Below are 10,712 nucleotides of genomic sequence, written 5' to 3'. Positions count from 1 at the left end.
GGAGGAGGAGGAGGGGGAGGGGGACGAGGGGGAGGAGGGGTAGCTCAGGTATCAAGAGGAGCTCACAGGGGTCCTCCGAAAGCTCAAAAGGTCCGTCCATGATCGACAATGTCTCCTGAGCATGCGATCTTAGTACTCCACCCCCGAACTCCATCCTCCTCCTTGCCCAGCTCTGCTCCTTGCTCTCCTCCCCCGTGGACTCCGCTTCCCTTCCTCTTCTCCTCCCCTCTCTCCCTTCCCTTCCGCTCCACCTGCCACTCTCCTCCCTCCTCCTCTTCTGCCTGCTGCTCATTCTCTCACCGCAAGGTTTCTCTTCAACCGGGCCAGCAGCGCCATTCTCTGCCCGTCCGGACTCACTGTGATGGTAGCGAACCTGCAACGTTCTCATTGACTGCATCCTCTTCCTCCTCCTCTCCTCGCTCCTTCTCTGTCCTCCCCCTGCTTCCTCCACAGCACCCTGCTCAGTTTTCGGCCTTACCCTTCGATTTCTGTCAGCACTCGTCTCGCTTTCTTGCTCTCTCCTTTGTTTGCATCCGCGACAACCACAAACTGCGAGTCCCCTGGGCACTGGAGTGAACACCAGCAAGATGATGATGATGATGATGATGATGATGATGATGATGATGATGATGATGGAGATGGTGGTGGTGATGATGATAAAGCATCAAGGGCCCACCTGTGTTGGACCTCTCGACGAACGCCACGAGCTCCTCGCCGTTCTCTCCTTTGATGGGAAACCATTGAGGGCACCTGGACAAATTCGCATCATCTCTGTGAGAATGAAGCAAGTGGAACTGGAGAAGGAGTGAAAGAAGCTGATGACAACACAAGGAGCAAGTCAAACAAAACAAGATCGTCACAAACAAACACAAGAAACATCAACATCATCTCCACAACACCCTCCACTACATCACTACGATCCGAGCACAAGGAAGGCGTGCGAGATCGAGGTCCGCACAACCTGAAAGCACCAGGGCGCGAGGACAAGATCACTTCCTGCCCATCAAGAGAGAGCGGCTCGATCACAGCAACCTGAACGTTCATGTCAACATGCCAGCGGCAGCAGCTCTCCGGGACCTTCTGCTTGTTCCCAATGTGCATGAGGATCCTTTTGTCTCGCGGGGAGGGGCAGACGAAGAGAGGAGCACCTTCTTCCAGGTGCATGATAGATCCACTCTGCAGAACCTTAAGACGTTCTCCCCCTCCTCCCCTCTCCCCTCTCCCTCCCTCCCACGCTCCTCGATCTCTTTTCTCACAGGAAGCAGCCCTCGCTCGTCGCCTGCAAACACTCGAAGGATGTCCATGGACACTTGCCAGCCCTTCATCTCATGTCAGTCGAGACTTCAACATCATCTTTCGTCTCACCGCCTGCGCGGGACCGTCCGCATATGTCGTGAGGTAGACCAAACCCCTCGAGTCCGGCTGGCAAACAGGTCATGCTCTCCAAACAGTATGCTTCATCGTCACCATCACCATCACCGTGCCCTAACTCTTCATTGTCCTGCTCCTGCTCCTGCTCCTGCTCCTGCTCCTGCTCCTGCTCCTGCTCCTGCTCCTGCTCCTCCTTTTCCTAATGAGCTCATCCTCATCCTTCTCTTTCTCCTTCTCCTCCTCCTTCTCCTCCTCCTCCTCCTCCTCTCCATCATCATACTGGCATTATCTCATCATCGCGAGGATTTGGAATCTCACCAGCCAGAAGTAATAGAAAGGAATGAAGGGGGCCGAGACTTCAACCAGCTTTGTCCCATCGAGGGCCCAAAAGATCTCGATCACACTCTCTTTGATCTTCAAGGGCTTTCCATCCGGTGGAATCTCCTTCAACTCAAGTCACGACACCTCCAAACTCCCTCCGCCCTCCTCCTCACGATCTTGGCGGCTACTATGAGGTCGCCTCCAGGACTCCACGTTGGCTGAAGGAACTGGGCCTTGTCCATGCTGTTGCCGACGGGGACGATGCTTCCTCCGTCAGGACGGCAGGTGAGCAGCTTTCCCTCACGTGTCATGACGAGCAGGCGGTTGACTCGCGCGCTTCTCCTCTTCTCCATCACTCCGAGGGAACGGGAGGACACCGCGTCGGAGAGCTTCTGCTTGATGGCCGAGGCCTTGTCGAAGTCTTGCTTGTTGACAGACTCACCCAGCTCAAGCAGGAGCTTCGCTACTTCATCTCCTTCCCTCGCCTTCTTCAGCTCGTCTCGTACCTTTGCTGCTTTCCCATAATCCTCCAGCTTCACTGCAAGCTTCAATTCTGACTCCAAGTCGTAGAGATCGCAGGGTAGCTTCAGTTGACCGCTCGATCCATCACCCAGACTCATCCTGCATGGAATGTTTCCTTGTCGTTCTCGTCCCGCGCGAGTCGTGAAAGTTCTCCTCATGTTGCTGGCGGAGGCAGAGCGATGCCAGGGAAAGGACGCAAGACGAGAGGAAGTGGAACAAGGTAGAGCAGAGGGAGCGAATGCCTTGGAGCAGGAGAGTGGAGTGGAGGAAGAGGAGGAGACGGACCTGGGAAACTCAAGAGGGGGAGAGGGGGAGCCAGGAAGGAAGCAGCTGGCAGCTGCGGCCATAGAGACGAAGAGAAGCGCGCTCAAGTGCATAGGCGCTTTCAATATGCCTGGTTCCATGAAGGTGAGGGTGGGGTTGTGGTGAGATCCCAGTAGTAGGGGTGTTATCATGCTAGAAATATGGGGTACACATGCCATCCCAGTAAACAAGGAGGGTACAAGTATGTATGGGTGGGTGGAAAGGAAAAAGTTATTAGAACGGGTGGTTCTGACCACATATCTCCGTCCAAGTTCAAGGTGGGTGGGGTATTTACACCCCATCACCCCTTGATTCTACTATACCAGGAAGGTAGGGGTCATCTCATGCTGCCAGTTCCGAAGTTCCGAGTTCCCGGAGTCCGCCGGCGGCGGGCCGCACTCTGAGTTCCCGGGCCCCCGGAGTCCGGCGGGCCGGAGTCTGTCGGCGGGCCCGGCCCCGGGGGCCGCGGCCGCGGTCACCGGGCGGGAGGCCCGGGCCCCTCCGGGACTCCCGGTCGCCCGGTCACCGGCCGCAGTGGCTGACCGTGACCCCGGTACTGCCCGTACCCAGGCTATGACTCAGTGAGCTGACTCGGCGGCCCAGTGGCAGGCCGGCGGCCCGGTAAGGCTCCGCCGCCGCTCCCAGTCTGTGACCCGAGGCTCGGCAGCTCAGCCTCGGTTCCGATTCCAGAGTCCGTCCGACGGGGCGTCCGCACTCAGTCACCGTGGCACCGGGCCCCGGCGCTACTACGGCCGGTCAGACGGTGATGAACTTCCGAAACTGTCGGACTCGGAGCCGCCGCAGGCTGCCCGGAACGTCGGACAGAGTCAGCGGCTTCAAGTTGCCAAGTTGTGCGCGGCCAGCCTACTGTTGTATAACTAGTAATACATGATAGCCTCTAAATACAAGCCATCACCGGCATGATACTTCAAACAGGCCGGGCTTTAACTTGGGCAGCACATGAAAATTTCTGCTTTATGTACATGAACGTTTGAAACAAATTTAGAAGTACTGTACTAGAGGCTAACTCAGTCAGCATCTCAACAGGCCGGCCAGGTTGGTCAACACTGAGGCCGGCCAGGTTGAGCTGGCAAGCAGCCTGACAGCAATCCACACTACCATAGTCTGCTGTGATCTCACTGATCATTCACGCAAACGCCTGAGTTAAAAGTCGCCGCCGATGTCGCCACCGGCGTCGAAACCCGCATCTCCATTGACCTCAGCAGGTGGCTGAGCATTCATGTTTGGCTGAATGCCATGGTGTCCTGGGACGCGACGGTCAAGAGGGAGAAAGAACTACAAAACTGCTTCACCATAGTGATCGTGCGAAGCCATGGCATTCCCTATCATCATCCCACCGAGCATTCCTGTAGGGAGAGAAGATATTATATCGCCATCAAGATGAGTTTGAGCTTCTATTTCCAACCTGCACCGACCCCCAACATTCCAGCAGTCCCAGCCGACATCCCGGAATTCTGTACGCAGAGTCATCAACATGTGGCAGATGACTAAGAGTAAGCAGATCGCACAAGACGCAATCACATCACCTGATACATCGGCGCTCCCACAACCTGCCCATACGATGGCGGAGCACCGTTGGCGTAGGGTTGACCATAGTAGGGCTGCGATCTAGTAAGCGTTCCTCCTAGACGCAGGGGGTGAGGAGAGTCACCTGAGCGTAAGGAATCCCTCCATTGCCAGGCATATTCGACATCTCCATATCTGGGTAACTCTGATAGCGCAACATTTGTTGTCTGCGATGCCGTCAGAAAAGCATCTCAGTCTAGAAGCAGCACCTTCTCCGATAGGATACAATACAGGCCACTATTGAGACGATAAGGAACACTGAAGGGAAAGCGGACCGTAAGTCAAATAGGATAAAACTGGTGTAGACAAGAGTTGATAAAGCAGAAAGTAGACAGGATGAGAAGAAGCAAGAGATATAAACACATTTGCTCACCCGGAATAAGAATATCAAGGATAGACATGCTTGCTTCTGCATGACCCGATGAACACCTCGGATCGATGCACTTGCACTTCAGATACGCTGCTCCGCAGGTGTAAGAGATGCCACTAACCTGCATGATCGTGTCAGCCAACTAAACTCAAAAACCATTCACTCTCTCACCGACGTCGGGCAACAGAACTGACCCTTGTTCGAATTGCACACCAAGTGTTGGACTACTTCTGATTTCCCTGAAGCTGGCCAAGGTATTGTGAGTGGCTGTTGTTCCATAGCACGATCGAGAGAGTATCACCCGTTGATGGATAGAAACAAACGCTCTTCTGCTCGATCCGAGAAGCATTGATGCACTGAACTGGGTGTCAAACAACAGCCCACATGGGCATGAAGGGAACTTTACCGCCTGACATGATGACAGAGTGGGTTCTACAGACATATTCCTGTCATCAACAAGGAACAATGTCAGTGCACGGTTCTGACATCATGCCTTATTGCTATTGCTCAATCTATGGTATCGTTCAGGAAAATGGTTCTGCAAGGTGATCAAAATCCGCCAAAGGCAACCATTTGTATCGCGATGTTCAATTCTCAGCATTCTATCCTTTCCCTCTCTGATACCGCCTCATCTACTCAGCATCTCCTCCTCACATCGCCTCTTCCTCTCTTCTTCTCCTCCTCTTGTCGCATCAATTTGCAATGCCCCAGACATGTTGGAAGGCAGACTAGAGTTTGCGTAGATTCTTTTCACTTCACTAGATCTTTCGCGGCAAGGGTCTTACTGCTTGGAGGTTCTCCGAGTCTTATCAGAGTCGCACATAATGATGTTCTAAAATTTGAAATTTACACTACATCATGAAGAACAAAACTTGTTCTCGATAATTCTCTACAAACTTCACCTACCCCTCTCCCGTCTTGGTGAAAGTACTATTGACCACCCACCCCCAAAAGGGTCTCTTGCTAGTCCTCTTGTTTATTGAAAAATGAAGGGTCCGCCCTACCCCCTACCCCAGCATTGAGCACTACCCCTACAGCAGTGACTCATTACCCCACCCCCTCCTTGTCCCCCAATATCCCTTCAGTTCCCCTTCTTTCCGGCACATTCCCCGAGCTCATCCCCTACCTATCTCCACCACCCGTCCCCCATTTTATTTCCCATCGCACGTACAATCACCGTGAGTGATCGGACCGTACAACTGGCCGCCGGGCCCGCCGTGCTCACGGCAGTGGCCGCGGCCAGCCGGGCCGCTCCGAGGCTCCCGGAGCCCGGCCGCCGCGGCCGGCCCCCGGGCCGGAGGACAGGCTGAGATCCGCGACTGAGTCGAGTGGCGACTCAGTGACTCGCGCCGCCGGCCCGGGCCCGGGGTCGGACTGAGAGTGCCGGCAGCGGCCCGGCGGGCCTGGCTGATTCAATCATTGAATGCCGCGGCCCGGCCGCTGAGTGGCAGCCAGCCTGGCTGGCAGTGAGCGCGGCGGCGGGCGCTGTAGTGAATGATGTCCGCGATGATCATCGGATACAAGTGATACTGGCAGGGCCGTGTGATTATCTCCAAACTTCATCCTTCTCGATGTGGTCTACGGTGTTCCAGTCAAAGTCTTCCGACTGTCGCTTCTTCCTTTGAAAGTTCATAGCCTGTCGAGTCACATCCGAACGTGTCAGCTGTGACAAAAGTGATTGAATCAGCTCGTAGTCTGACCTTTGGCAGCTTGGTCACGTAGCTGCTGGTCGAGTCCTCCTTGCTCAGCCCCCCAAACGAGCTGGGCGAGTCATCGAAGACAGATTCCTTGGGCCTCTTGTAACCGACTCGTCCTCGAGGCTCCGGCTGTTTCTTCCCGGTGAAAACGTCGCTAGCCCAGTCGATGAGCGGGTGGATACTCAGGAAAGACGCCTGCAAGTGTTATGTCAGGAGGGAGGGGCAGTGGCTTGCCAGGCAGTGTTGGGATACCCCGAAGATGGAAGGACCAGATGGCCAGTGCAGCCGGAACGGACTTCTCAGTCCTCGCAAGGTGAGGGATTGAGCCTGTGAGCAACCCTGCCCTTGTTGTGAGGTCTAGGAAGGAAGAAGGAGGGGAGGAGGAGGGTGAGACGGCGGACGAGTAAGCATACCCGACAGTGAGGATAGAACCGCTGGCTCTCTCCGAGGGAGACGATCTTGTTTGGAGGCTGATGATCGCAGATCCACTTCTTGGTCAGCCCGAGCACTCCACCAGGAAAGCGAGACTGCCATGTATATCAAGGAGGCCTCGAGGTCAATGGGAGGACACGAGCGCATCTCACCCCGCAATGATGACATCCTCTCTTCCAGCCGACTGTTGTGAACCATCCCAGTCAGCCGATGCGGCACCAGGGCAGGCAGTCTGACCTTGTCCGACACGAACTCGTTGACCATAAGTGGCGTAGTTCTCTCCTCTTGTCTCAACCCACTCGCGCGCAAACACGCCTGCAGGGGAGGATAAGGGGGTCAACGCGCCTGCTCGCGCAGCAGAGGTTGACCTGGCTTTGTCAGATCTGTCGGAGCGATCGTGCGGAAAGCTCCTCGGAGAATGAGCTTGTAGAAGATCAGAGAAAAGAACAGGTCTGACGGCAAAGACTTGCGTCATGTGGCTTCTCGATCTCACATGACTCGTGTCACCTTGCAGGCGGTCGATGTTGCTCCGCTCGCGAGAAGGAGCCGGTCGGCGGCCGTAGAGCCTGTCAGCATCAACATGACACGTCATTGTGGCTTACAAACTTCCCTTCTCCTACCTCGGCGCGTTGGAACGCAGCGTCTGGTACATATTGTGTGATGCCTCCCCAGCAACCAGTCCAGCAACAGCCACCGAGTTGAAGCCGATGACGCTAGCGGGAAGACCCTTGGATGTGTAGTGAGAAATCTTTGCTGCTAGGCTGATCCCTTGACCGAGCTGCAGCACGCACACGTAGGAGACAACGGCAGCAACAGAGCAGGCGACTCGTTCGCTCAGGATGGGATCGTTCTGCCTGAAGTTCAACCATGGAACAAGGAAGAAGTTCTTGGCCGCCTTCCCTCCTGGCACAGCATCCAGCGCATTGCTGCAAGCTCGAGATGCGTCGGACAAGACCTGCTGGGCTTCTTTCCCCATCCTCGGCACTTCGATGCGCTCCACAAACTTCATGGAATCCTGCTGCCACTTTTGCATGTTCTGACTGATCGAGTTCAGCATGTCACCTGTGGCGATCAAGAGCATCAGTCTTTGACACGTGTCAAGGTGTGTGTGAGTGGCTCACCGACGGGCTCAGGATCCTTGCCTCCTCGCAACCGCATTGAAAGATCTCCCACCCCGCGCGGCAGTCGGACGAGGTCGCAATGTGCATGGATCGGCAGAGGGCTGCTCGGCATTGCGAATTTCCCTGTCTTGTAATCTGCCGAGGTCATCACCATCAACTGCAGGATGATGACGACTTTGCCAGCGATGCCTGAACATGAAACCATCCTTGCTGTAAACCCGAGGCCGCCGCCTTATCCTCCTTCGCTTCCTCTTATGGCCGTCTTCCAACGACAACCCTACACTACCGATGATGCAGCAAGTTGATCGGACGATCCTCTTCAAGCTCTCCTCTCTCCTCTCTATCTCTCCCTCTCTCCTCGCTTCGTTCTCCCTCTTTCCTGGCACCTCACCGCATTTTCTCGTCCAATACCGTTTGCACGACCATAGTCAAGCAGTTACGGCTTGATAGTCAATGGGATTACAGTCAACTTCCAGTGATCATCATGCCCGGGCCGGGCCCGGCCCGGCCGATCGCCGGGTCCGGCCCGGTCCGGCTGAGGGCCAGCGCTAAGTCACTGAGATGCACTACAAAACTTGGTTACAGCCCGTTACGAGATCCGAGTCGGAGGAGTGGGCCTGCCTACTACTGCGGTGCTCTCTCCATCGGTATCGGATATACTAGCCTAGAAATAACTTATCATTCAATCATCCCGGCTCCTGATCATGGCAAAGATGACTACAGTTGAGCTGCTAGAACAGTTCTATCATCATTCTTTCGCATTCCCCTTTAACTCTTGCGTTCCCTCCAGCTTAGGACGATTCGCCTGTAGTCTCTTCGTTCGAGATCCCCAGCTCTTTCTCCAACCTCCATGAGGCGTAAGAATCTTCACAGCACGGTTGCTCACCTCGCAAACCTGATGCATTCTGCTTCAATGCGCATGTTCTTGGTCACAGCCAACTGATATCTGCAAGCATGCGTCATTGAGAGCAAGAAACACGTTTATGCGCACCTTTCGCTCAAGCGCCTGATCTTGTTCTCCATCATGAGCTGGTCTGCCATTCTCTTCCTGTTGATCTCCACCACCTCCAGTTGCTTGTCAGACGGGCAGCCGACGGGGGGAGGCTTTACCTTGGCCTTCATCTGGTCGTTTTCGAATTTGTAGACTTGATTCAAGTCTTCAAGGCCCTTCACTCGTGTCATCCTGCTAGCAGGCGGCAGCATGGCACGGCTCACCGAGTTGTAAGCTCTCCAGGCGTTCGAGCCATGTTGGGCGAGCATCTCGGAGTTGTACTGCAAGGATGAATGAGCGACAGCAAGGCAAACAGCAGCAACTTTACCCCTCGCGCTGTGGTGAGCTCGTGGTGAGCCTGGGCAGTGCGGACAGCCTACAAGGACAAGCATCAGTCGGGCCGACTGACATCGCCCGAGGTCTGTTGCTCACCTCCTTCCATTTCTCAGGATCTGCAGCATCTTTCCCTTGCGGCGCATGGCACTCATACCTGAAACCACACAATCATCACTGACAAGAAAACATCTGGTAGAAATGAACAGAGATTGCAGATATCAACAGCACACGGATTGACCTTGTTATGCTCACCTTGACATATCAAACTCAGCGAACTTGTACTCCTCGTCTTGCATCATTCTGTCATATTCTGCACGCAAGGCGCTTCCTTCGGGCAAAGACAGGGCGGGAATCTTGGGAAAGGTATCAGGTCCTGCACTGTTCCTCGAGCATGGTTTACCGGCGGCAGGGAGGAGATGTAATCTTCCGGCGCAAATGACTCCATCTCTTCCTCTACCATCCTTCAATCTTCTGTCAGCGCAAACATCGCTCCCACACATGAACTCAGCACAGCGTCAACAACAAGAAGGAGGGGGTCAAGGACTAGTGATGCACTTCGAATGAAGGAGAGCCGCTTCGAGACACGAGGAGGAGAACAGAAAAAACAAACGCAGATAGAAGGGAGAATCAATGTGAAGTAAGCAACCTATCCACAACTTGTCGATAGTGCGGGTTATCATACTCCTTGTCAATGTAAGGCAGCGCGTCCACCACAATCTGATGCTTGTTCTGCCCCATGTGAGATCGCCTCCTCCCACACAGCCACGTCTCTCTGACCTGGATCAATCGTGCAAGGCAGTTGGGGAGAGGAGCTTCGCCCGGTCTGGTGATGAGCTGACCGTCGTTTCCTCCAGCAGCAACGAGTGCCATCTTCATTCAAATCAGCAGAGAAAAGGTGGAGCAACTTTGAGGATTGCTTTACATGCTACACCATCTAAGTCTTTGAAACAGATGTTTGAGCTGCGTACTAAGACTGGCATGTCGTTTCTGGATATCGATATCTTTCCTCTGTAGTCCCTCCTCCCTCCCATGCCACTATCTCCTCCCTGTCGTACTGACCCCTCAGTAGTCTCGCGTGAACATATCCCGACACTTGAACTCAACCTCTTTCTCATCTCGTTTTTGTTCATACTTGCACTTCTTATTTTCACTCTTAGCATCAACCAACACACTATCTCCCTCCACTTCAAATCCTTTCCTTGGTCCACCGTCCCCTCCAACCCGTCCCTGCCTGCTCCAAAGCTCCGAGCAACGTCCATCTTTCCATTTGTCTGCTCCTATCTCCACGGTCCACCCATGAGTTGCTGTGATGTGCTGTGCTGTACTTTAGTGCTGACCTCTGCTATACCTTCATCTCCTCTCCTCCCTCCCCATCCCTCCCCTTCGTTTCGCTCCCCTGCACCGCCATCACGCGCCCGCCGCAGGAAGACCAACTAATATTATAAAATGTTTTTATAAACAGATATAATTATTTTAAAAGTCATTATCACCTACAATGAATTAGTTAACTGGGTTCAACTTTTTCTACTGATCAATATTGTTTTAAAGCTCAAAGCGGGGCGGACTTGATTTCCATCAACTAAGGTTTCAAATGACACTCTTTTTATTTCAAAGTTTTCATTAGAATTTCAAGTAAGCTTGAATGTTGATACAAAGTCCAG

The 10,712-nt window shown here is 54.0% G+C and overlaps 4 protein-coding genes across 4 annotated transcripts; all 4 read right to left on the bottom strand.

Moving 5' to 3' along the window:
* Positions 1 to 288: 288 nt before the first annotated feature.
* Positions 289 to 2,312, bottom strand: GUITHDRAFT_111382 (hypothetical protein; the record flags this gene model as incomplete). The annotated part of the gene is made up of 9 exons (XM_005829633.1): positions 289 to 373; positions 479 to 560; positions 677 to 750; positions 962 to 1,032; positions 1,078 to 1,176; positions 1,257 to 1,319; positions 1,366 to 1,422; positions 1,690 to 1,815; positions 1,866 to 2,312. The coding sequence occupies 9 exons, from the start codon at positions 2,310 to 2,312 to the stop codon at positions 289 to 291; spliced, it is 1,104 nt and encodes a 367-aa protein (XP_005829690.1).
* Positions 2,313 to 3,681: 1,369 nt separating this feature from the next.
* GUITHDRAFT_111381 (hypothetical protein) lies at positions 3,682 to 4,890 on the bottom strand (the record flags this gene model as incomplete). The annotated part of the gene is made up of 9 exons (XM_005829632.1): positions 3,682 to 3,782; positions 3,831 to 3,884; positions 3,944 to 3,992; positions 4,065 to 4,139; positions 4,190 to 4,271; positions 4,534 to 4,595; positions 4,646 to 4,719; positions 4,776 to 4,835; positions 4,881 to 4,890. The coding sequence occupies 9 exons, from the start codon at positions 4,888 to 4,890 to the stop codon at positions 3,682 to 3,684; spliced, it is 567 nt and encodes a 188-aa protein (XP_005829689.1).
* Positions 4,891 to 6,020: 1,130 nt separating this feature from the next.
* Positions 6,021 to 7,929, bottom strand: GUITHDRAFT_111380 (hypothetical protein; the record flags this gene model as incomplete). The annotated part of the gene is made up of 10 exons (XM_005829631.1): positions 6,021 to 6,110; positions 6,175 to 6,366; positions 6,424 to 6,510; positions 6,585 to 6,698; positions 6,756 to 6,787; positions 6,841 to 6,918; positions 6,972 to 7,055; positions 7,111 to 7,169; positions 7,224 to 7,665; positions 7,725 to 7,929. 10 exons carry the CDS (start codon positions 7,927 to 7,929, stop codon positions 6,021 to 6,023), a joined length of 1,383 nt encoding a protein of 460 aa, XP_005829688.1.
* Positions 7,930 to 8,472: 543 nt separating this feature from the next.
* On the bottom strand, positions 8,473 to 9,927 carry GUITHDRAFT_111379 (hypothetical protein; the record flags this gene model as incomplete). Its single annotated transcript, XM_005829630.1, has 10 exons — positions 8,473 to 8,563; positions 8,611 to 8,670; positions 8,716 to 8,891; positions 8,940 to 8,996; positions 9,044 to 9,091; positions 9,148 to 9,205; positions 9,304 to 9,404; positions 9,452 to 9,512; positions 9,698 to 9,780; positions 9,829 to 9,927. 10 exons carry the CDS (start codon positions 9,925 to 9,927, stop codon positions 8,473 to 8,475), a joined length of 834 nt encoding a protein of 277 aa, XP_005829687.1.
* Positions 9,928 to 10,712: the final 785 nt, after the last annotated feature.

Source organism: Guillardia theta (genome assembly GCF_000315625.1).
Source record: "Guillardia theta CCMP2712 unplaced genomic scaffold GUITHscaffold_51, whole genome shotgun sequence".
Lineage (NCBI taxonomy): Eukaryota > Cryptophyceae > Pyrenomonadales > Geminigeraceae > Guillardia > Guillardia theta.
This window is presented reverse-complemented; position numbering and strand designations above follow the sequence as displayed.